This window comes from Elephas maximus, chromosome 19 (genome assembly GCF_024166365.1).
Source record: "Elephas maximus indicus isolate mEleMax1 chromosome 19, mEleMax1 primary haplotype, whole genome shotgun sequence".
In the NCBI taxonomy this organism is placed as follows: domain Eukaryota; kingdom Metazoa; phylum Chordata; class Mammalia; order Proboscidea; family Elephantidae; genus Elephas; species Elephas maximus.
Genome location: NC_064837.1, coordinates 31,122,463 through 31,146,648, shown reverse-complemented (window position 1 = coordinate 31,146,648; position 24,186 = coordinate 31,122,463). Strand labels below are relative to the sequence as shown.

General features: G+C 38.5%; 2 protein-coding genes across 14 annotated transcripts in view; both read right to left on the bottom strand.

Moving 5' to 3' along the window:
• Positions 1 to 3,013, bottom strand: part of SYNRG (synergin gamma) — a 76,703-nt gene extending 73,690 nt beyond the window's left edge. For all 12 annotated transcript variants that reach the window (XM_049859106.1, XM_049859109.1, XM_049859108.1 and 9 more), the window contains exon 1: positions 2,880 to 3,013. In XM_049859106.1, coding sequence (XP_049715063.1) covers positions 2,880 to 2,956 — 77 coding nt within the window. In that variant the 5' untranslated portion in view covers positions 2,957 to 3,013. The remainder of the gene's footprint in view (positions 1 to 2,879) is intronic.
• Positions 3,014 to 4,890: 1,877 nt separating this feature from the next.
• The window catches only part of DDX52 (DExD-box helicase 52), a 31,080-nt gene continuing 11,784 nt past the window's right edge, over positions 4,891 to 24,186 (bottom strand). Inside the window, exons 7-15 of one of the 2 annotated variants that reach the window (XM_049860393.1) lie at positions 22,820 to 22,892; positions 21,983 to 22,186; positions 20,582 to 20,672; positions 17,610 to 17,732; positions 17,326 to 17,476; positions 12,071 to 12,146; positions 11,456 to 11,527; positions 10,752 to 10,855; positions 4,891 to 6,031 (exon numbers count right to left, since the gene is read on the bottom strand). In XM_049860393.1, coding sequence (XP_049716350.1) covers positions 10,759 to 10,855; positions 11,456 to 11,527; positions 12,071 to 12,146; positions 17,326 to 17,476; positions 17,610 to 17,732; positions 20,582 to 20,672; positions 21,983 to 22,186; positions 22,820 to 22,892 — 887 coding nt within the window. In that variant the 3' untranslated portion in view covers positions 4,891 to 6,031; positions 10,752 to 10,758. The remainder of the gene's footprint in view (positions 6,032 to 10,751; positions 10,856 to 11,455; positions 11,528 to 12,070; positions 12,147 to 17,325; positions 17,477 to 17,609; positions 17,733 to 20,581; positions 20,673 to 21,982; positions 22,187 to 22,819; positions 22,893 to 24,186) is intronic. The other variant, XM_049860392.1, reaches the window with a different exon arrangement.

The following is a 24,186-nucleotide window of genomic DNA, read 5'->3' as shown; positions in this document are numbered from 1 at the left end:
GCCTTCTTTGGTGAAATGTCTATTGAGTTGTTTGCTCATTTTATGATTATTTGTCTTTTTGTCGTTGCTAAGTTGTCCAAGTTTTATATATATTTTGGTTATTAGGTTCTTATCAGATATATGGTCTCTGAAGATATTCTTCCAATTGGTAGCTTGCCTTTTCACTTTTTTTGTAAAGTCTTTTGATGAACAAAAGTTTTTAATTTTTATGAGGTACCATTTATTTGTCTTTTGCTATTTGTACTTTTGTTATTATATTAGATAATCCACTGTTGAAAGCCAGGCCTGACAGCACTGCCTTCTGTTCTTCTAAGAATTTTATGGTTTTAGTTTGCACATTTAGGTCCTCAATCCATTTTCAATTTGTTTTTGTGTGTGGCATGAGACATGGATCCTGTTTCACTTTTCTGCATGTGGAAATCCAATTTTTCCTGCACCATTTATTGAAGAGATTCCTATCCCCAGTTGTCCATAGATGTAGGTGTTTATTTCTGGACTCTCAATTCTACTCCATTGGTCTATGTGTCTATTGTTATACCAGTACCAGGCTGTTTTGATTACTGTAGCTCTCTAGTATGTTTTCGCTATGAGTCAGAATTGATGGCAATGGGTTTTTTTTAATAGTATGTTTTAAAATCAAGAAGTGTGAGTCCTCCTAGTTTGTTCTTCTCTTTCAACATTGCTTTAATTACTCAGAGCTTCTTGTCATTTCATATAAAGTTGATGACTGGTTTTTTTATTTTTGCGAAGAGGGCTGTTGGAATTTTCACTGGGATTGCATTAAATCTATAGATCTCTTTGGGTAGTATGCTGACATCTTAACAAAACTAAGTTTTCCAATCTATGAACATAGAACATCTCTCCATTTATTTAAGTTTTCTTTAATCTCTTTCAGCAGTTTTATAGTTTTCACTGTATAAGTCCCCCATGTCCTTGGTTAGAGTTATCCCTAGGTATTTTATTTTCTTAGACACTATTGTAAATGCAATTGTTTCCCTAATGTCCCTTTTAGATTTATCATTGCTGTTGAGAAACCCAACTGATTTTTGTTTGTTGACCTTATACCCTGCAACTTTACTAAACTCCTATTTGCTCTAAATGTTTTCTGGTGGAGTCTTTGGGATTTACTATATTTTTTTTATTGAGCGCACAACTTCTCAGCCTTAAAAAATTTCCAATATATGTAACATATTTACTATGCATTTTTCAAGGTAAGGATTATTTTAACCACTTTTCTCTCACATGTACCCTGTAGAATTTTAGAATGTCAATGTTACTACACTGACAGAGAAAAGAGAGAAGTTTTAACATCAATCATTTGAGTTTCTATCAAAATCCAGGCCATACTTATAAACATTTGTGTCCATGGACATATGATGATAAAATAGTATGAACTAAAGGAATGATCCATGCAGCTTTTTGCATCTGAGGTCTTCTCCACCTAAAAAAAAAATAAAAATCTGGGCCTACAATACCAAAATCTTTTAAGTTTATTTTTCCCTAGAACTTAGTATCACCATTAATCATACACTAGATCAAATTAAAATGTAGCACAACTCAGGGACGTTTTAGAAAAAACCATCACACACAGAAAAGAAACAGATGTTAGTACTTGTTTTTCTCCTCCATCCAGAAACTGCCGTATGCCAAGTATTCATGAAAAGCTCAAATGTTAGTGAAAACTAGTTAGAAAACAAAAGAGAGAAGAAAAAGTTTTAAATCTTAAGTCGAAGATGAGCAGAGGAAATGAAAAATGGGGCTACACACAGGTGGCTTATTGAACAGAAGCTGCTTTTTTTCCCTAGCATATATACAGCCACCTGCAGGAGGTGATAACTTAAAAGACCTTACACTACGAAAGTGTTCGTGACTCCAAAATTAAAGCATTACATATCAAAAAACTAACACATCATTTTCCAAAAATAATTTAGGATACTGAAAATAAAGAAGCTAATTTTACCACCACATGTGTGTGCAGTGTGTGCTGGCTAATACAACAAAATGAGACTAGGTCTTTACAGAAGTGGGGTGAAAACTTCCCAAAATAAAACAGTTCCTTAGACGATAACAGACTTTTCTCAAGTTGCCAATAAATGTCATCTCCCTTACGGGTCTGAGTATGAGAGCCACAGGCAGTTATTAGCTGAAAATGACAGAGCGCAGGTTGTTTAAAGGTTAAGTAATAGTCTGGAAGTTTTTTTTCTAATAACTGTGTAAGTGCTGTCAGCAGTGAATTTTCTTTTATTTTTATTAGGCCTTTTAAAAAGGAGATTTTGACAAGTCTTAGAGTTATGTCTACAACAGAAGAGCTCTAAAGACGATGACTAATTCAAAAGTCTTCAGATTTTCCTGCTGTTTCTCGAATGCTAAAGAAATAAATAAAAAGGAGGAAAGGACACTCTAAAAGAGGAAAAACCAAATAGCACGCGCACACACACACATCTTAGGAACAGTTCCTCCAGCTTTGTGATCAGATTTTTCAGAGCCTTCCTACAACGGTCCCTGGTCAAGCGCTGCGGCTTCAGAGCCAGCCAGTGCAGGGCTAGAAGCGAGGAGCCTCCAGCCGGGTACCAGCCAGCCCGCGGAGTGGCCCCTCACCTACTCCCCTTCCCTTCCTCGCACTAGGGCGCGCGCTCGCTCCTCACTCGACCCCAGGCAGCCAGTGCTCCTGAGCTTGGAACCCAGGAGTCGGGCGCCCCGGCTGCACCCGCCCCCTCGGCCTAGGTCCCTGGAGGACGACCCTTCTCCAGTAGCCCAGTTCCAAAAGAAAAGGAGCTGGCGAAAACCGCCATAACCGCCACACACCCCTCGCCGCTGCGGAGCCAGCCCTAGGTTGGCCGGAAGGTCCCATCGCGCTCGGACCAGCTTTTTACACCCACCTGCCACCCCCGCTGGCCCCCGCGCCAGCTCCTGCGGCCGAGCCGCCGCCAGATCCAGTGCCCGGCCGCAGCGCCATCTTTCTCCCGGCCTGCCGCCGCCGCCGCCGCCACCTTACAAGCCGCTGTCAGCCGAAGACAGCTACTTCCGGGGCAAACGCCAGGCCCCACCTCACCGCACGCCGGGTGACGGGGCGGGGCCACGCGCCCACGTGACTCCCCCGGCCCGCCCCAGCCGGGAGGAGCGGCACACTTTTGCCACGTGACCCAGCCGCCGCTGGGGTCCTCGGTGTGCGATTGTAGCTCTGGGGCTGGGGGGGCGGTTGCGGGCGCAGCGCCAGTGGATCTGGCTTAAGTCTCTGGCAAGGCCCTCTGGTGGCCTCAGCTGGCGGCGGAGCGACAAGGCGCCATTGTTTCTCAGTTTGAAAACGAGATCATCTTGGTTAGTGGAAAGAGTAGATTCTTCTTTAAACTGGATGGTGGGTACGCGGGTGTTCTTTCATTGTTCTTTACACGTGAAGAATCGACCGGACCTGGATGGCCCTTGGATAGCTTCTCAGCGCTAATCGGCTCTCTCCACTCTTTGCCTCCAACTCATCAGCTTCCTTTTGGTACCCACCCCAAGGGCTGATGGATGGTATTTAAAATTTCAGGAGACCAACCAAGTGCACACAAACCCAAATGACATATAAAACCTCCAAGGTGCACTAGTCTTGTTCGGTCCTGCCATCGTGCCACCTAACAGTCCCTTAATTCATTTGTTTTTCCCATACTTGCAGTGTTTCGAAAGCAGTTACTTCAAAATTACTCAGACCCTCTCTCGGTTTTTTTTTTCTAATCAAACTAGTCTGTAAATAACATACAGGAGCTAAGAGTAAACTTTTTCAAGCCCTCAGAGTTTGCTTAGTAGTATTTGATTAATTAGCTTTATCTACTTTCACCTTTTCCTCAGGGCTTTTACTGGAAAACAATTTGTAATAATAGCTACCATTTACTGGGCACAAATTACAGGTCAGAAACTTTATATGCATTTTAAAAAAATCCTCAGTGTTACTTAGTACTGGCATTTTCGATGAGTGAGGAAACTATGCCTAAAAAGTTAATTCACCCAGGTCATAAACCACAGTCAGCAGAGGCGGGATTGAAACTCCAAAGTTTTTGCTCATTTTATGAAAGCAGTGAACGTGTTCCTTTGTCATAACTGTCTATTCAGTAATTTCACTTCTTTCTCAAGTGAAACTGAAATTTGTGTAGGAGATAGTTTCAGTCAACTACAGCAGCTAAAGCCAATATTAACCCACTGAGGAACAAAGTCGGTGCAGGTATATAGTCATTTCATTTACGGATGGGTGGTTATACAGAGGAAATTAAGTCAAATGAAGGGAGTGTATCAAGGTCATAGAAGACGTGATGTTTCTGCCTGGAATGATTTGTTGCCCTTCTTTAACTGCTGACTCCTAAGAGACTCAGCTCAGGCCTCTGGGAAACCTTCCAGGACATCCCCATCTGGGTCTGATGCCCTCTTTTAATGCTCCCGCATCCCAGCCTTACCTCTGACATAGCACTTGCCACACTATTTGTTCCTTCACTTCTCTCCACCACTACATTATAAGGGCAGGGACTGTGTTATTAAGCCTTATATTCCTAACAAAAACTAAAATGTCTGTTAAATGAATATTTGTTGTGAGTTTGTGTCAGGCTCAGAAGTAGGTACTTCCAATCTTGAGACATAATTGTTGTTAAATTGGTATTACTTCCATTTCACAAATTAACACGTGAAACGCTGAGACATTAAAGAACTCCTCCAACGTCATACAGTCTACAGATGGGTAGCAACGGTATACCTGACTCCAGGATATATACCGAGTCAAGGATTTGTTTGCAAGAACGAACAAAACATTACGTGCCCATAAATATTCTTTGCACCTTGGAGCAATAGATCTTCATTTAAATAAATTCTGAAGATGAACAATTTTTGTCCCACCTAAAATATTCGAGCCAGAGTCTACCCGTCAAAAGTCTGTGAACAAAAGAAATAAGTTTAATTCAAATGCTGCTAAGAAAAGCTTACAGTTATTTTAGTAGTACTGGTAATAGCTAAACGTGCATGTGTGAAGCACCATTCTAAATACTTTACATGTATGAAGTCAATGCTTTTATTCTGCTGTACAAAACTAGCAATAAAGATCTTCTAATAGCAATGGATATTTTCCATCACTGTATAATCATAATCCTTTACCTCTGGGAGAAATCTGTTTACTAAACAGATGAAGGGCCAAAAAGCCTCAGGAAAGATAAGGTGAGAAAGAAGAAGTGTATCAAGTAACGGAAACATTCTTCCCTATCATGGTAAAACGTTTATTGGTTTTCTAGCAAAATCATCTTGCATGGAAAGAGGCAGGAAAAAGCTTGGTTAAATCATGGAAAATGAAGTAAGAAGAGGCTGACCAGAATCTTGTAGCTGCAACATTATCCCAGGGAAGGTATGGGCTACCTTACCAATGAGGTATAAGGATATTTAATAGGCCAAAGAATTAAAAATCTGAGGTAACTTGAATAACCAACCGTAGATGAGGAATCTCTTTGTTGTGGCTCACCCTACAAAAGGCCATCACAAATTAAGAAACAGTAAAAAAGAAAGCAGCGGATTTCTTCTTGGTAGACCGCCTATGCTGCTTCTTGTCCATCCAAAGACAAGGGCGGGGACAATCACTACTTCGAAATTGTTCCAGATGCCTGTGCACAGCACATAGCACACCTTCCTTCACACTTAAAGGGAAATCCTTAGGAGCTCACCACACCTGAGTGTTGTTAAATAAGCTTCTGGCCTTCTATGAGAAGTATCTCTTTGGATTCAAACCACAGAAGAAAGCCAATGACCATTATTTCCATGGTATAATCATTTAAAAGTCACCTTCAAACTGAAATTTGACATGACACATTGACAGCAGAATCATAAATCATTCTTCACCACTCCTATGTACTTGTACTTGATTTCCAACGACTGACACAAGTGATTTTATAACGTGAAGTATTCTGCAACAACATTCACGCTGGGATCATAAAATTATATTTCTAGGATAGTCTTAAAAAGTCTGCTTTTAAATTCTGTCTTCAGAAGCTACTTCTTGGTGTTCTGACCAGTGACCTTTTCCCTGTGTAAAAAAAAAAAAAAGTAGGGAAAGTTAAAGCAGAAATTCTACCTATATGCACTTGCCAAAATTTTACAAGTCTAATAAACATTTACTAGTACCTATTGTGCATCAAGTATATAAGACATCAGGAATACAAAGACATGGTCTCTGCCTTTAAGAAACTCACAATCACCTAATCTGTTAATCGAACCCATTGCTGTTGAGTCAATTCCAACTCATAGCAGCCCTACAGGACAGAGTAGAACTTAGAACTGCCCCATAAGGTTTCCGAGGAACAGCTGGTGGATTTGAACTGCTGACCTTTTGGTTAGCAGCTGAGCTCTTAACCACTACACCACCAGGGCTCCGCAATAACCTAAGTGAGACAGAAACATCACAACATATGACACTATTACATGGTGTGAAAGACAGATTCTGATCCTGACCTAATAATAAGAATTAACATTTACTGAGTGTTTATTAACTGCTAAACATTGTCATCAGCGCTTTGTTAGCTCCCGTCAAGTCGGTTCCGACTCATAGCGACCCTATGCACAACAGAACGAAACACTGCCCGGTCTCGAGCCATCCTTACACTCGTTGTTATGCTTGAGCTCGTTGTTGCAGCCACTATGTCAATCCACCTCATTAAGAGTCTTCCTCTTTTCCACTGACCCTGTACTCTGCCAAGCATGCTGTCCTTCTCCAGGGACTGATCCCTCCTGACAACATGTCCAAAGTATTTAAGACACAGTCTCACCATCCTTGCTTCTAAGGAGCATTCTGGCTGTAGTTCTTGTAAGACAGATTTGTTTGTTCCTTTGGCAGTCCATGGTATATTCAATATTGTTTGCCAACACCACAATTCAAAGACGTCAATTATTCTTCAGTCTTCCTTATTCATTGTCCAGCTTTCACATGCATATGTGACTGAAAATACCATGGCTTGGGTGAGGCACACCTTAGTCTTCAAGGTGACATCTTTGCTCTTCAACACTTTGAAGAGGTCCTTTGCAGCAGATTTACCCAATGCAATGCGTCTTTTGATTTCCTGACTGCTGCTTCCGTGGCTGTTGATTGTGGGTCCAAGTAAAATGAAATCCTTGACAACTTCAATCTTTTCTCCATTTATTATGATGTTGCTCATTGGTCCAGTTGTGAAGATTTTTGTTTTCTTTATGTTGAGGTGCAATCCATACTGAAGTCTGTGGTTTTTGATCTTCATTAGTAAGTGCTTCAAGTCCTCTTCACTTTCAGCAAGCAAGGTTGTGTCATCTCCATAACGCAGGTTGTTAATGAATCTTCCTCCAACCCTGATGCCCTGTTCTTCTTCATATAGTCCAGCTTCTCGGATTACTTGTTCAGCACACAGATTAAATAGGTATGGTGAAAGAATACAACCTTGACGCACACCTTTCCTGACTTTAAACCAATCAGTATCCCCTTGTTCTGTCCCAACAACTACCTCTTGATCTATGTAAAGGTTTCTCATGAGCATAATTAAGTGTTCTGAAATTCCCATTCTTCGCAGTGTTATCCATAGTTTGTTATGATCCACACAGTCGAATGCCTTTGCATAGTCAATAAAATACAGGTAAACATCCTTCTGGTATTCTCTGCTTTCAGCCAGGATCCATCTGACTTCAGCAATGATATCCCTAATTCCACGTCCTCTTCTGAAAACCGGCCTGAATCTCCCCAACGTGTCTGTCAGTTTGTTGTACTGTGGGGGCTTGCGTGTTGCTGTGATGCTGGAAGCTATGCCACCGGTATGCAGATACCAGCAGCATCACCCATGGAGGACAGGTTTCAGCTGAGCTTCCAGGCTAAGACAGACTAGGAAGAAGGACCCGGCAGTCTACCTCTGAAAAGCATTAGCCAGTGAAAACCTTATGAATAGCAGTGGAACATCTGCCCTTTACATATATTAAATTGGGTCATCTTCCTAACAACGTATTATCCTAATTAATACAGATGATGAAAATGAGGCACAGTATGGTTGAATAATTTGCCAACCATCATACATTGGTATAAGTGTTAGGCATGAACCCCAACAATCTGATTCCAGAGCCCATCCAGTCTTCAGGAGAATATGAACTGCAGGGGTATTTGCAGAGAAAAATGAATAAAAGTTGGCAAAGCTGGTTATATGGAAGGCAAATAAGTCAAACGTGATTCAAGAGCTTTCTAGCTTCAGTACTGTGTGAATGGTGAATGACATTAACTGCCATTAAGTGGTAACATAGAAAAAGGAAAAAGTTTTAAGAAAATATTCAATGTTTGCATATTATGGTAATACAAAGTTATTTTCATATATATTAACTCCTTTAATCCTCCAACCAATCCTGAGTATTATTTCTATTATATATAGGGGGAAAGAGGCTTAGAGAGATTATGTGACTTGCCTAGGGTCACAAAGGAAAGTAGGAACAGAGCCAGTTTTTCTGACTCCAAATCCAATTCTTCCCTCTACTACGCCAGGCTGAGTTTGTAGTGCCTGTCTAATGTCCACTAGACAACAGAGGTTCAGGTTTGTAGCTCAGTTATGAACTGGGGCTAAAGATATAGGCTTCAGCATTATCAGCATAGAGCTATGAGCTGAGGCTACAGGCATGGATGGGACCATTACACGAACATCATTAATGAAGAGATAAGCTAGCCCAAGATCACGATGGGTCTTGTTTATACTCTAACAAGTATGGTCTTCAAATGTGAGGAAAATGGAGGGATAAGCAAAGCGTCTTAAACAGAGTACGGATGTGACAGGATTCATACCAAGCATCCTAAAAGTCTTAGTGCAGCTTTGAACTTTAATGTTCGCAGAAGTATAAATGCCACCAAAATCAAAACCAAATTCACTGCCATCGAGTCGATTCTGACTCACAGCGACCCTCTAGGACAGAGCAGAACTGCCCCATAGGGTTTCTAAGGCTGTAAATCTTTACAGAAGCAGACTGCCACATCCTTCTCCCACAGAGCAGCTGTGGGTTCAAAGTTCTAACCTTTTGGTTAGCAGCTGAACACTTTAACTACTGTGCCACCAGGGCTCCTTATAAATGCTACAAACTTAGAAAAATCAACATTTAGGGTTTAATTATTTAAAATATTACAATACTGATGTTTCTTATTAAAATTCAACACAACGACCATCTTATGCTTTAGCTGACTGGCCTCTGTAAAAACTTTCATCAGCTGCCAAACACGCCTGGAAGAACTGCATTTATCATCTAGCGTTGAGATCACCCACAGAATGAGGTTCTGATGCATGTACAACAGTTCTGATGTAACGCCCATAAGAAAAGGCAATGAGACAGATTAGGTGATCAAGACGGCCAAGCAAGACAACCTCCTCTACTAACCCATGGGTCACCCAGAAACTGTTACCACAAAAAATTAAAATAAAATTTTATTAAGAATTCTCTAAACTGAATAAGAACAAATGAAATTTAAATGATTAATTTTTCAATTTTTTTTTTTTTTTAAGTTTGTAGCATTTATTTTCCCCAAGTCAATAATGCTTTAGAAGTGCACTAAAACTTTGGGGCATCCCATACCCTCTAATTGAATTTTATTCCCCATAGTCAATACAAAAATGTCAGGAAGACTCTTGCCCCACTTAGAAAATAAGTATATTCCAATTTACATGGCTTTGTTCACCTTGGTCCCTCTGTATGCCTGAATTTTCCCTAATGTTAAAGACTTAGGTTCAAGTTCTGCCTCCTTGGAACCTTCTGTAACTACACCAAACCACGCTGATCATTCCCTTCTCTAAACTTATATTTTATTTAAAATTTGTTCTCTATTTCATGTATACTAATATCCTTTCCATAGCATCAGGGAAGGAGTCTCATTTTATACTTTTTGTATTTCCTACCACCACCAAATACCTGGCAAGACCATAGGTACTCAGTAAGTACCTACTTGTTGATGAGAACAGTTTTTCTAATGTCTTCCACAGAACACATATAAGGTAACAGAAAGCCACATTAACTTATTTTTAACTGTAGTATCCTAGGTCATTGACAGTACTCTCAGGGGAAACACACACACACACACACACACACACACACACACACACACACACACAATAAAGAAATCATTACAATCAAGCAATTCTATCAGAGCATGTATTAACAGGTAGTGGTATAATTTGAAGAGTGCCATTTTCATTAAATAGTGAAAAGAATAAAGCTGTTCAGAATATTTCAATCTACTCTTATCAACCTACTTCCCAGCAGTAATGGGTAAAAAGGTAGTCCTGTGTGTATGCTAAAAATCTGTTTCAAAATCCTACTAAAATTCAGTTAAGCTATCATGAATTTACCCAAGTGATACACTTCAGAGGTGTTACAACATTCTTCAGCATAAGACTAAAGTCATGTTGAAGTCCTGCCCAGAATACAGAGCTTCAAGAATAATCAATTTAAGATAATGGTTTTAACTACTGGCCTCAGAGGTATTCCCTAATGCAGGCTGTGTGAAGACGGTGGGCACTATCAAATCTACTTGAGAATGAACTGAAATCATATTTTCAAAGATGGAAAAAATAGATTAATATACAGATACAGAAAAATTCCAATGCTGAATCATCCAAGTTCCTAAATCATAGGCAATCTATTACTTCTATCACATTCTATAAGGGACTGCAGACCTATGGATTCCACTTCTAAAAATTTATCCTAAGGAGAAATAATGCCTACCACTATCTATATGATGGAGTCAAAAAGCAGCCATTTCTCACCATATACTTACTGTTTATCCTTAGCTTTCTCTAAGAAGTACTTTGGAGTTGTACTAATACTCTCCCTTTCCAATGGTTTCTTAATCATTTTTTTCTTTTGTTTGCTGAAAGGAACAAAGTAAGAGAGGAAAGAATTAAATTAAGTGCAACTTAATTTAGAAGAGCTAACACTAAAACTAGTTTTGATTCTTGATCATAAAATTCATTTTTTAAACCACTCACTGGTTTAAAGTGGGGGCTGGATCCATTTTAATATAACAGATTACCTGTTAGCATTTAGACCTAACACAAAGGGATGATAGATAAATTCAATTAAAAACTAACAAAAAACCCCACACTAATTCTGATTAAAATACAGGCTGTGTCAACTTTATGTCCTATGTCAACAAGCATTAGAGTTTGATTCAGGCCAATCAGCTGCTTTTTACTATTAGATTTATGAACTAAAATAAATTCTAAGCACATTTTACTCAAACTGAATGATTTAAAAGGAAAAAAACAACATCTGAAATTTAAAGATTCAAAAAAACTACAAGCAAAGAATACATAGTATTCACAAATACTTAAAAGCAAAATTATCTTAATATGCTCTAAAAGTAGTAGGATTGTTAGAACTACAATGCATAAGAGGGAATGTGGAAGCAAGAATGCACATGCAGAGAGAGAGAAAGACAGAGTGGCTCCAGGTAAATTCAAGGCTGTACCTTAAAAGTTTTTTGAAACCTTTTATGTATTCTGGTACAGGACATCCGGCTTGCTGTATAACATTCGCAATACTGAAAAAGAAGCCCCAAAACAAAAATTTATATCATGTCAAGCTGGTGTTTATGTACTTAAACCCTCTGCACAATATAAGAGAAACTACAATTATCCAAATGGTTAAATATTCTGATAAATTATCACCAGATGTTATCAGGTTGGATTATTGAGAGAAAGGGAAGTATACACCATGCTAACATAGTGCTGACTGAGCTAAACAGACCTGGGGGTTAATTTAAACTTACTTCCTGATTCAAAAACCTTAATATTACATTATGAGTAATAGCCAATGATGGGTATTGAGAGAACTGTGTGAGTCTGAAACTTAATAATGAACATTCCATTATGAATATTTCCAAATTTTAATAATGGAAGGGCAAAAACAAGCCCCTTGATCAGTTTTCCTTTTCTCACGGCTAAAAGTTGGTTAACTAATACTGTAACAGAATTTGGGACATAAACATTTTGGAATTGATGAAATTCTCTGGTAAGTGAATACACGCTTAAGAACAATGAAGCAATTTTGCCAACTTAATTCCAAGTTATTTTTCCTAATTTACCTTCTTAATAATGGTTTATCATCTTCAGTGAAAAATGTAACAGCTTTTCCTTTATGTCCCGCTCTTCCAGTTCGACCTAAAAGAAATCAGACCATTAAAAATATTTTAAGAGCAAACAATAATCAAAAAACAGCAGGAGTGGCAATATTAATCTCTGACAAAACAGACTTTAGAGAAAATTCCACTACAAAGGATAAGGACGGACACTATATACTGATTAAAGGGTCAATACACCAGGAAGACATAACGTAATAAATATTTACAAACCCAAAGAAAGGGCTCCAAAATACATAGGACTAACTCTAACGGCACTGAAAAGAGAAAGAGACAGCTCCGCAATAATGGTAGGAGACTTCAACGCACCACTTTTGGTGGATGGAACATCCAGAAAGAAGCTCAATAAAGACACGGAAGATCTAAACGCCACAATCAAGCAACCTGATCTCACAGACATACACAGAACATCCGCCCACCAGCAGCCAAGTATACTTTCTTTTCCAAAGCACGTGGAACATTCTCCAGAATAGACCACTATGAGGCCATAAAGCAGGCCTTAACAGCATCCAAAGCATCAAAATATTACAAAGCATCTTTTCTGACCACAAAGCCATAAAAGAAAAAGCAAGGATAAAAAAATCAAACACATGGAAACTGAACAACACCTTGCTCAATATCTACTGGGTTACAGAAGAAATCAAGGACAGAATAAAGAAATTCACAGAATCAAATAAGAATGAAAAACACATCCTACCAGAACCTTTGGGACACAGCAAAAGCAGTGCACAGAGGTCAATTTATAGCAATAAATGCACACATTTAAAAGAAGAAAGGGCCAAAATCAAAACATTAACCCTACAACTCAAACAAATAGAGAGAGAACAGTAAAAGAAGCCCTCAGGCACCAAAAGAAAGGAAATAATAAAAATTAGAGCAGAGTTAAATGAAACAGAAAATAGAAAAACAACTGAAAAGACCAAAAGCTGGCTCTTTGAAAAGATCAACAAAATGGATAAACCACTGGCCAACTGACAAAAGAAAAACAAGGGAGGAAGCAAATAACCCTAATAAGAAATGAGATGGGCGATATCACAACAGACCCAACTGAAACTAAAAGAATCATAACAGAATACTATGAAAAACTGTACTCTAACAAATTTGAAAACCTAGAAGAAATGGACAAATTCCTAGAAATACACTATCTACCTAAACTAACACAAACAGAGGTATAACAACTAAATAAACCTATAACAAAAAAGGGAATGAAAAGGTAATTAAAAACTCTGAACAAAAAAAAGCCCTGGCCCTGATGGCTTCACTGGAGAATTCTACCAAACTTTTAGAGAAGAGTTAACACCACTACTACTAAAGGTATTTCAGAGCAAAAAAAGAGATGAATACTCCCCAAATCATTCTATGAAGCCAGCATAACTCTGATACCAAAACCAGGTAAAGACACCACAACAAAAGAAAATTACAGACCTATATCCCCCATGAACATAGATGCAAAAATCCTCAACAAAATTCTAGCTAATAGAATTCAACAACATATCAAAAAAAAAAATTCAACAAGACCAAGTGGGAGTCATACCAGGTATGCAGGGATGGCTCAACATTAGAAAAACAATCAATGTAATCCATCATAGAAATAAAACAAAAGACAAGAACCACATAATCTTATCAATTGACACAGAAAAGGCATCTGACAAAGTCCAACACTCATTCATGATAAACTCTCAGCAAAATAAGAATAGAAAGGAAATTCCTTAACATAATAAAGGGCATTTATACCAAGCCAACAGCCAACATCATCTCCTAAATGAAGAGAGTCTGAAAGCCAATTCCACTTGAGAATGGGAATCAGACAAGGATGCCCTTTATCACCACTCTTATTCAACATTGTGCTGGAGGTCCTAGAAAAAGAAATAAAGGGCATCCAAATTAGTAAGGAAGAAGTAAAAGTATCTCTATTTGCAGATGATATGATCTTATACACAGAAAACCCCAAAGAATCCTCAAGAAAACTACTGGAATAGAAGATTTCAGCAAAATATCAGGATACAAGATAAACATACAAAAATCTGTTGCATTTCTCTACATCAACAAAGAGAACTTCAAAGAGGAAATCACCAAATGAATACCATTTACAATAGCCAAGAAGATAAAATACTTAGGAATAATCTAACCAAGACGTAAAAGACCTATACAAAGAAAACTACAAGACACTACTGCAAGAAACCAAGAGACCTACATAAGTGGAAAAACATACCTTGCTCATGGACAGGAAGACTCAACATTGTAAAAATGTCTATTCTACCCAAAGAGATCTACAGATACAATGCAATCCTGATCCAAATTCCAATGGCATTTTTTAATGAGATGGAGAAACAAATCACCAACTTCATATGGAAAGGGAAGAGGCCCCAGATAACTAAAGCATTACTGAAGAAGAACAAAGTGGGAGGCCTCACACTACTTGATTTTAGAACCTATTACACCACCACAGTCAAAACAGCCTGGTACTGGTACGATAAAAGATACACAGACCAATGTTACAGAATTGAGAGTCCAGATGTAAATTCACCCACGTATGAGCAACTGATATTTCACAAAGGCCCAAAGTCTGTTAAATGGGGGAAAGACAGTCTTTTTAACAAATGGCGCTGGCATAACTGGATATCCATCTGCAAAAAAATGATAACAAGACCCATACCTCACACCATGGACAAAAACTAACTCAAAATGAATCAGAGACCTAAATGTAAAATTTAAAACATTAAGGATCATGGAAGAAAAAATAAGGACAACACTATTTATGCCCTAATATATGGCATAAATAGAATACAAAACAAAACTAACAATGCAAACACCAGAAGAGAAACTAGATAACTGGGAGCTCCTAAAAATCAAACACTTACACTCATCAAAAGACTTCACCAAAAGAATAAAAAGACAACCTACAGACTGGGAAAAAATTTTTGGCTAAGACATATCCAATCAAGGTCTAAGGTCTAAAGTCTACAACATACTACAAAACTTCAACAACAAAAAGACAACCCAATAACAAAATGGGCAAAGGATATGAACAAGGACTTCACCATAGAAGACATTCAGCTGGCTAAGAGATACATGAGGAAATGCTCACAATCATTAGCCAATAGAGAAATGCAAATCAAAACTACAATGTGATACCATCTCACCCCAACAAGGCTAGCATTAATCCAAAAAAACACAATAAATGTTGGAAAGGTTGTGGAGAGACTGGAACACTTATATACTGCTGAAGGGAATGTAAAATACAACCACTTTGGAAATCAATTTGGCACTTCCTTAAAAAGCTAGAAATAGGAGTACCATAAAATCCAGCAATCCCACTCTTCGGAATATATCCTACAGAAATAAGAGCTGTCACTCGAATTGACATATACATACCCATGTTCACTGCAGCACTGTTCACAATAGCAAAAAGATGGGAACAACCTCGGTGCCTATCATGGATTGAATTATGTCCCGCGAAAACGTGTGTATCAATTTGGCTGGGCCACGACTTCCGGTATTGTGTGGTTGTCCTCCATTTTGTGATTGTTATTGTAATTTTATGTTAAAATGATTAGGGTGGGATTGTAACACCCTTACCCAGGTCACATTCCTGATCCAATGTAAAGGGAGTTTCCCTGAGGTGTAGCCTGCGTCGCCTTTTCTCTCTCAAGAGATAAAAAGGAAAGGGAAGCAAGCAGAGAGACAGGGGGACCTCATACTACCAAGAAAGCAGTGCAGGGAGTAGAGTGCATCCTTTGGACTCAGGGCCCCTGCGCAGAGAAGCTCCTAGTCTGGGGGAAGATTGATGAGAAGGCTGACAGAGAAAGTCTTCCCATGGAGCTGAGACCCTGAGTTTGAACTTTTAACCTACTTTACTGTGAGGAAATAAACATTTCTTTTTTAAAGGCATCCACTTGTGGTATTTCTGTTATAGCAGCACTAGATGACTAATACAGTGCCCATCAACAGCAAAAAAATAAACAAGTTATGGTATATTCACGCAATGGAATACTATGCAACGATAAAGAACAATGACGAATCCATGAAACATCTCATAACATGGATGAATCTGGAAGGTATTATGCTGAGTGAAATTAGTCAGTTGTGATAGGACAAATATTCTATGAGACCACTATTATAAAAACTCAAGGAAAGGTTTAAACACAGAAGAAAACATTCTTTGATGGTTACAACCATGGGGAGGGAGGGAGAGGAGAACTCACTAACTAGATAGTAAGCAAGAATTATCTTAGGTGGAGGGAAGGACAACACACAATACAGATGAAGTCAGCACAACTGAACTAAATCAAAAGCTAAGAAGTTTCCTGATCACAACCAAACACTCCTAGGGAAGGGGGTCTGGGAACCATGGTTTCAGGAGACAACTAGGTCAATTGGCGTAACCAAGTTTATTAAGAAAATGTTCTGCATCCCACTTTGGTGAGTGGTGTCTGGGGTCTTAAAAGCTATCAAGCAGACATCTAAAATGCATCTATTATTCCCAACCCACCTGGAGCAAAGAAGAATGAAGAATACCAAATATTAGCCTGAGAGATAAAAAGAGCCACATAAACCATCTGAAAAACTAGATGGTGCCGGGCTACCACCAATGACCACCCTGACAGGGAACACAACAGAGAGTCCCTGACGGATCAGGAAAAAAGTGGGGTGCAGAACTCAAAAAGATGAGACTTAATGGTCTGAGACTGGAGGAACCCCAGAAGACATGGCCCCCAGACTCTCAGTTATCCCAGAACTAATACCATTCCTGAAGCTAACTCCTCAAAGATTAGACTGGACTATAAGACATAAAACGATATCCATGAAGAGTGCGCTTCTTAGTTCAAGTAGATACACGAGACTACATGGGCAGCTCCTATCCAGAGGCGAGATGAGAAGGTAGTAAGGGATAGAAGCTGGTTGTATAGACACAGGGAATCTGGGGTGGAAAGGAGGAGTGTGCTGTCACATTATAGGGAGAGCAACTAGGGAACATAACAATGTGTGTATAAATTTTTGTAAGAAAAACTAACTTGAGCTATAAACTTTAACTTAAAGTACCATTAAAAAATAATTTTTTTAGGGGAAGGGACCCTCAAATTTCACATATAAAAGTCACTAGATTTTCACAGCACGGAAGAATGAACAAGTTTGAAGGGAATAGGAGAGATGCTAAGATAGATGGGTGGGAGGAAGAGGGAAAATAAAAGACAACTCACCTATCCTGTGGATATATTCCACTGAACTGGTTGGAAAGTCATAGTTGATCACCAAGTTCACGCCTTTAAAGTCAATCCCTCTTGCCAGCAAGGCTGTACAAATAAGAACCCAGATTTTCCCCGCTCTGAAGCTATGCACGGTGTTATCTCTCTGGTTAACAGATCATATATTAAACGCTTTAGTACCATTCTAGGAATGGGAAACAAGTAATTCATAAATTTAGTATCAACAATTTTAAATTTAGTAGTTCTTCATGGTTTTTAAAGTACATATTTGACTTCACCTGTTGCTGTGTCCTCTCTGCGTGAATAACGTCCACATTAATACCTTCATATATGAGCTCATGAAAAAGTTCTTTAGCCCTTTCAATGGACTGAACAAAAACAAGAACAGGTGGACTGAAACCCTAAAAGAAAGAAGGCAAAAATCAGCACACATAACCCATAGCCAAGGCTACAATTGCTCAGTATTTCATAATATAATTTTAGTTCATGAAAGAAGCTAATTCAGTTTAGTGCATTTTTCACTGTGAATTTCTTGAACTAGTGGTCTAAATCTGCCTCCATCTTCCTCAGCCACTCTCTACAATGGCTATCTGCTCTTATCAGTCAACTTGAACTGCAGTCTCCATTTTGCTAATTCTAATAATCTTTTTAAATTAATTCCTCTTCAACTTTCTACAGTAATAATGAGTACCCACTCCTTGGAACATTTACACCTTGGCTTCTGTGCCCAGAATTTTTTTTTTGGTTCTTCTTAAAATGTAATAACTACCGTCTTTTTTTTTTTTTTCTTTCTCCTAATTGTGATATTCCCTAAAGCTTACTCCTTGTTTCTTAGTTCTCTTAATATAATTTTTATCATATTGTACTAAAATCTTAACATTAACTACTAGCCCTAAGCAAATGATTTTTACATTTAAATCACTGAACCCCACCTCTCACTCACTCAAACCAGCTTTCTGAAAATTTTCAACTATCCATGTACTCTCCATGTGAGGACTTCTTCATCTTTTTATATTGGTTCACATACCCTTTACAGAATCTGATACAAGCTATGAAGGTTTCTAATAGACAACCACACATTCACAAAAAACCTTAAGATATAATTTCAGAGAGTTCACAGACCTAAAACTCATACTAACCCAACTAGTTGCTGTCAAGTCGATTCCAACTCACGGCAACCCTACGGGACAGAGCAGAAGTGCCCCATAGGGTTTCCAAGGCTGTACATCTTTATGGAAACAGACTGCCACTTCTTTCTCCCACAAAGCAAGCAGGTGGTGGGTTCAAACCACTGATCTTTCAGTTAGCAGGTGATTGCTTAACCACTGCGCCACCAGGGCTCCTTCCTTAGGCTCATACAAGGCTAAAAATCCTAGGTGTACAGATCTCCACATGAATACCTGTGAAAACCTTAAATTTCATAGTGCCAAACCTTAAAAATACTAATACAACTAACACATAGCATTTACTAAGTACCAGGCTCTATTATTGGTACTGTATTTATATTAACTCATGTATTAATACTAAAACAATCCTATGAGGTAGATATCATTAGCCTAACTTTACAGGTAAGGGAACTGTGGAATGAAGAGGTTAAGTAAGTTGCCCAAAATCACACAGTAAGCGGTGGAGCTAGAATTCCAATCTAGGCAGTCTGGCTCCAGAGTCCATGCTCTTAGCCGTTAAAGATGACTGCTTCTGCAGTCACCAGACACTTGTAAACACCTCCCGCCTTTCATTTTCCAACTATTCATCCCACTCTATAACTAAGGCTGTCACCCTCGTTAACTTCTCCTCATCTCTGCCCAAAACCAAATCAAACCAAACCTGTTTCTGTCGAGTTGATTCTGACTCAGCAACCTTATAACAGAGCAGAACTGCCCCATGGGGCCTCCACAGAGCAGCTGGTGGATTCGAACTGCTGACCTTTTGGTTAGCAGCCAAACCCTTAATCACTGGGCCACCAGTGCTCCCATCTTTGCCCCGCCTAATCTAATAGCCCACTAATTGGTTTCCTTGCTTCCAGTCTCTTTCTATTACAATTCATCCTACATACCATTGCGTAATTTTCTTTAAGAATTATCTGGCTATGTTCTTTAAAAAATGTCCAGTAGTGAACATCTTGATCAAAGATTCCACAGAATTCTAATCAAAAGGAGGAAAATGTAGAACAGAATTTCAAATTCCCATGGACTCTAGACTTTCTGGAGGCATAGAGGGTAGACGAACCCCTTAAACTACTACCCTGAGATAATCTTTGAACTTTGAACCAAAAATACCCCCTGAACTCTTCTTAAAAGCAAAAAATAGGTTAGCTTAACTAACAAAAAAGACCTGCTTTGAGCATTATGCTCTTTTAAGAATTATCTATATGGTATTAAACTGACAATAGCAACTCAAAAGACTAGATGGGAAACTTAGGGGGCAGTGAGTTTACATTAATGACAGAGGAACAACTCAGAAAAGGAGGGTGAGAATGGATGCACAACTCCAAGAATGTCATCAAGGTCACTAAATGGTACACGCAGAAACTGTTGAACTGCTGTGCATGCTGTGTATATTCTCAACAACAAAATACATAAAATTTAAAGAAAAAAAACATCCAATAGTCTCTCTTAACTTGACCCAAACTTGATCTTCTTTAATTTCCCACCATAAACTCTATTCCCAAGTAACCTCTTCATCAGTCTCCAAATGCATCATGTTCCCCTCCACCTCTTAGAGTTAACTCAAGCTGCTACCCTTCAATACTCTTCCCCTTCACTTTTTGTTCCTTTAAGGCTCGGGTTATAGCATTTTTTCCTTAAGGCTTTTCCCAACCAATTCAGCTCATGATGTCTCCAGAATCAACTTGATGGCAGTGGGTTTGGTTTTTCTGCTCAATACTTATTGAAGGAATAAATACAGAAAGCCCCACTCAGAGCACTCATTTTATAATGTCTCACTTCCTCTATAAGAAATCAGGAGAGGGACAGCGGACTTAATGGGCAGATACATATGCAGATGAAGAAAAATGAGGCTTTCAGGGCATCAGATAGCTCTTTTCCCAGCTTACCTTGAGCTAGGAACAGAAAATGTAGTATATTCTGAGAGGTGAGCCTCTTCTCCTTGGGACAAGAATTGGCACAATGTGCTTAACAATTTAACACTGGATTACAAAATATGATACAGGAACAGTGCTCAGCCTCCTATCAGTGATAATTAGGCTTGGTGACCTCTATCAAAATTCAAGAATGTAGCCCCAATATACCTTTTTAACAAGTTCTCTCATGGCCAGAAGTTTTCCAGTCTCAGACCCAACAAAGAGAAGTTCTTGTTCTACAGTCTCTACTGCAGAATTCCTGAAAAGAAAACATATCTCTTAGTTTGCAAGAGCCAATTTTTCTTTTTTTTCCCTTGAACTCTAAATAAAATGTACGTACCTCAACAAAATCAACTTTCCCACTAAATATAAGTACTTGCTTATACTATAATTTGAACTCAAAATTGTTAGTTGTAAATATTTAAATTATAAAAGTAATATGTCACCTCCAGAAAATTTGAAAAGTATAGAAAAATGTAAAGAATAAAATAAACTGTTCATAATCCCACCATTTTAGAATAAACTTTGACATTTTGGTATATTCCAGTCATAAATATTCATGTATTTCTAATCATTTGGTTAGAAAAAAATTTCCAAAGGTAAAATTACTGGGTAAAGTAATGAGAACATTTTTAAGGATATGACATATGGCTAAACTTAATGACTAGCAAATGCTGATTTACAGGCATCTAGGGATGAGGTACACTAAGACTTCATTAATGCTCTGTAGGATCCTGCAATATATTATACTGTTGCAAATATTTTTCACATTCTATTGTCTGCTTTTATATAACACTTATGGTGACTTTGTTCTGCTTTCTTTTTAAACACAAGAATTTTAAAGCAGACAAGGGCATCCTTTACCATCCCACTTGGCTTCTTTTTAACTTAACATGGTATTACAAGCACTTTTTCATAGCTAAAACCAAAACCAAACCCATTGCCATCAAGTCGGTTCCGACTCATAGTGACCCTATAGGATAGGGCAGAACTGCCCCACATGGTTTCCAAGGAGTGCCTGGTAGATTTGAACTGACGACCTTTCAGTTAGCAGCCATAGCTCTTAACAGCTATGTCACCAGGGTTTCCATTTTTCATAGCTACAACCTTCATATTTATCATTTCATGGGTTGCATAATATTCTATATCATAATTTCCTTAACAATTTCTCTACCACTGAGTATTCATTTAGCATAAAAGTCTCCCCAAAATAATTTGTCAAAAGAATCATAAACCAACTAATTACTAATATCAGCTCCCTTCTCTATGGTCCTAGTTAAGCTATCAAGAAGCTAACTCCTCTGGATGGCCACAGGCTCATGTCCTACTTTGTGGGCGGGAGAGATCATCTAAAACTGTAATGATAGTAATACTAATACGATACTTTGAGAACTCCCTTAGGATTATTTTAAAACAGAAAATCCATAATCAGTCTTCACTTAAAAGAATACAACTCTATCAGTAAAATCCTGTCCTTTAATCTCAGGCCAAATACCTATCACCTTGACTCTAAGAAACTGACTTGTATTTAAAGAAAAAAGCAGTGGGATAATGCGGAAGAAGAATTACCTTGCTCCAATGGATACAGTAATGACATTGTCCAAGTTGAGTTTGCACCACTGTTCAACATCGTATGCAAAAGTGGCACTGAACATAGCTCGTCTGACCTTGTGGGATGTGCAGGCCAGGAAAATGGAAGCCAGCTGGTCTCTAAATCCAGTTTTACCATCTTCAAACAGTTTGTCTGATTCATCTACCACGAGCCACTCAATACTAAGAAATAACAAAACAACTTGTGGATACTAAACTGGAAGATTCAAGAAATGACATTATACTGTGGGAACACATGAGGAAGTCAGACCATGATGTTGCTCTCAGATCTATTTTATCATAACAGAAAGAAGTATAAAAAAAATAAGCAGGAGAAAGGTAAACCTCAAAGATATAAGATTCCAGTTAGCAATAAAAGAGATTCACATAAACCTCATGAACTATACTCCCATTACTAAGATGTGAAAAGGTCTAGAAAATTCTGCAGTAACTGCTTATAAAAATATGTAACCTTTAGGTCAAAACCAAACCTGTTGCCGTTGAGTTGATTCTCCAACTCCTAGTGACACTATAGGACAGAGCAGAACTGTCCCACAGGGTTTCCAAGGAGCAGTTCGTGGACTCAAACTGCCGACCTTTCGGTCAGGAGCCAAAGGCTTAACCACTCATCAACAGAGCTCCTTCTTCAGATCAGACAGTTATTTTTCTATGGATTTAGTGAAAATTATTATTCTGAGCACCAACACTGACTAAAAGTTGGCAGACAGCAAGCTCCAAAGGGTAACACAAGCAATTGAGCATAAAATACAACCAAATGAAAAACACACCTAAAGGACATGAAAATATTATTTGTACCTTGTTAGGTCTATTCCTGGAGGATCTTGCTTTAATAAATAAATCAGTCGATTTGGAGTAGTCACAAGAATATCTACAGGAAAGATAAAGGGTACAAATTATAAAAACAAGCATCGTGCCTCTTGCCCTTGAGAATTCATCCTCCTTGAATTTCAGTTAATAACCTGAGGTGGAAAGTGGAGGGAGTAGTTGTACTCATTAGCCAACAACAAAATTCATCCTCATTAGTAAGCTAATGTACCAAACCCAAAAAACCAAAACCATCGCCATTGAGTCGATTCTGACTCACAGTGATCCTATAAGATAGAGAAGAACTGCCCCATAAGGTTTCCAAGGAGCGGCTGATGGATTCAAACTGCCGACCTTTTGGTTAGCAGGCAAACCCTTAACCACTACGCCACCAGGACTCCAAGCTAATGTATATATCTTTTTAATCCATGATAGCAAAAACTGCTATATCCTTTCTCTCCTTTTATTATATTCAAGCTGCCTCCTTAACTTCCAAGTAACAAGAACATTATAATCCAATAGTTTGTTTTTAAAAACAAAAAAAAAAATTTTTTTTTTTTTTTTTTTTGGCAGGAAAACCCTGTCTTTCAATGAAGTTTTACTTAGAAGTTGAGATAAAAGACAATAAAAGCACATTCTCTGGATGATATAAAGGCAGGGATATAAGCCATTCTTTGCCAGGGTGTCTTGTAGGGTTCCAAAGGGCTACTTTAAAATCACTGGTATAAAGTAGGGTTTTTCAACTTCAGCACTATTGGCATTTTGGGCAAAATAACTTTTTCTTGTGGGTGGCTATCTTTTGCACTGTAGGATGTTTAATAGCATCTCTAGCCTCTACCCAGTGATGATTAAAAATGTTTCTAGATATTGCCAAATGTCTCCAGGGCAGCAAGGAGGCCAGGGATGTCTCTGGAACACAGGATTAAAGTAACTACTGTAGCACAGACAATCTGCAACAATAGTATTAACAAACACAATCTACAAATGGATACATACATAGATACATATGCCAACAGATGAGGGAGTGGGTAAGGGAGCACACTCACCAGCATATATGGGTTTGGAGGTAGAAATTTCTAAACACATGACTGTAGGTACTCCTCATATATTACTATAGACAACAGAGCACGCAAGGTGCACAGTCAGGGAAACCTCTCAGACATAACTGAACACCTCACGGGATGAAGTTGTCAGGCTTGAAGGCAAAGGACCATAGACTCAACGGACATCTACATCAACTGGCACAACACAGTTCTTAAAGACAGTGTTCTACATCTTACTTTGGTGAGTAGAGTCAGGGGGCTTAAAAGCTTGTGAGCGGTCATCTAAGATACAACTATCGGTCTCTTCTGGTTTGG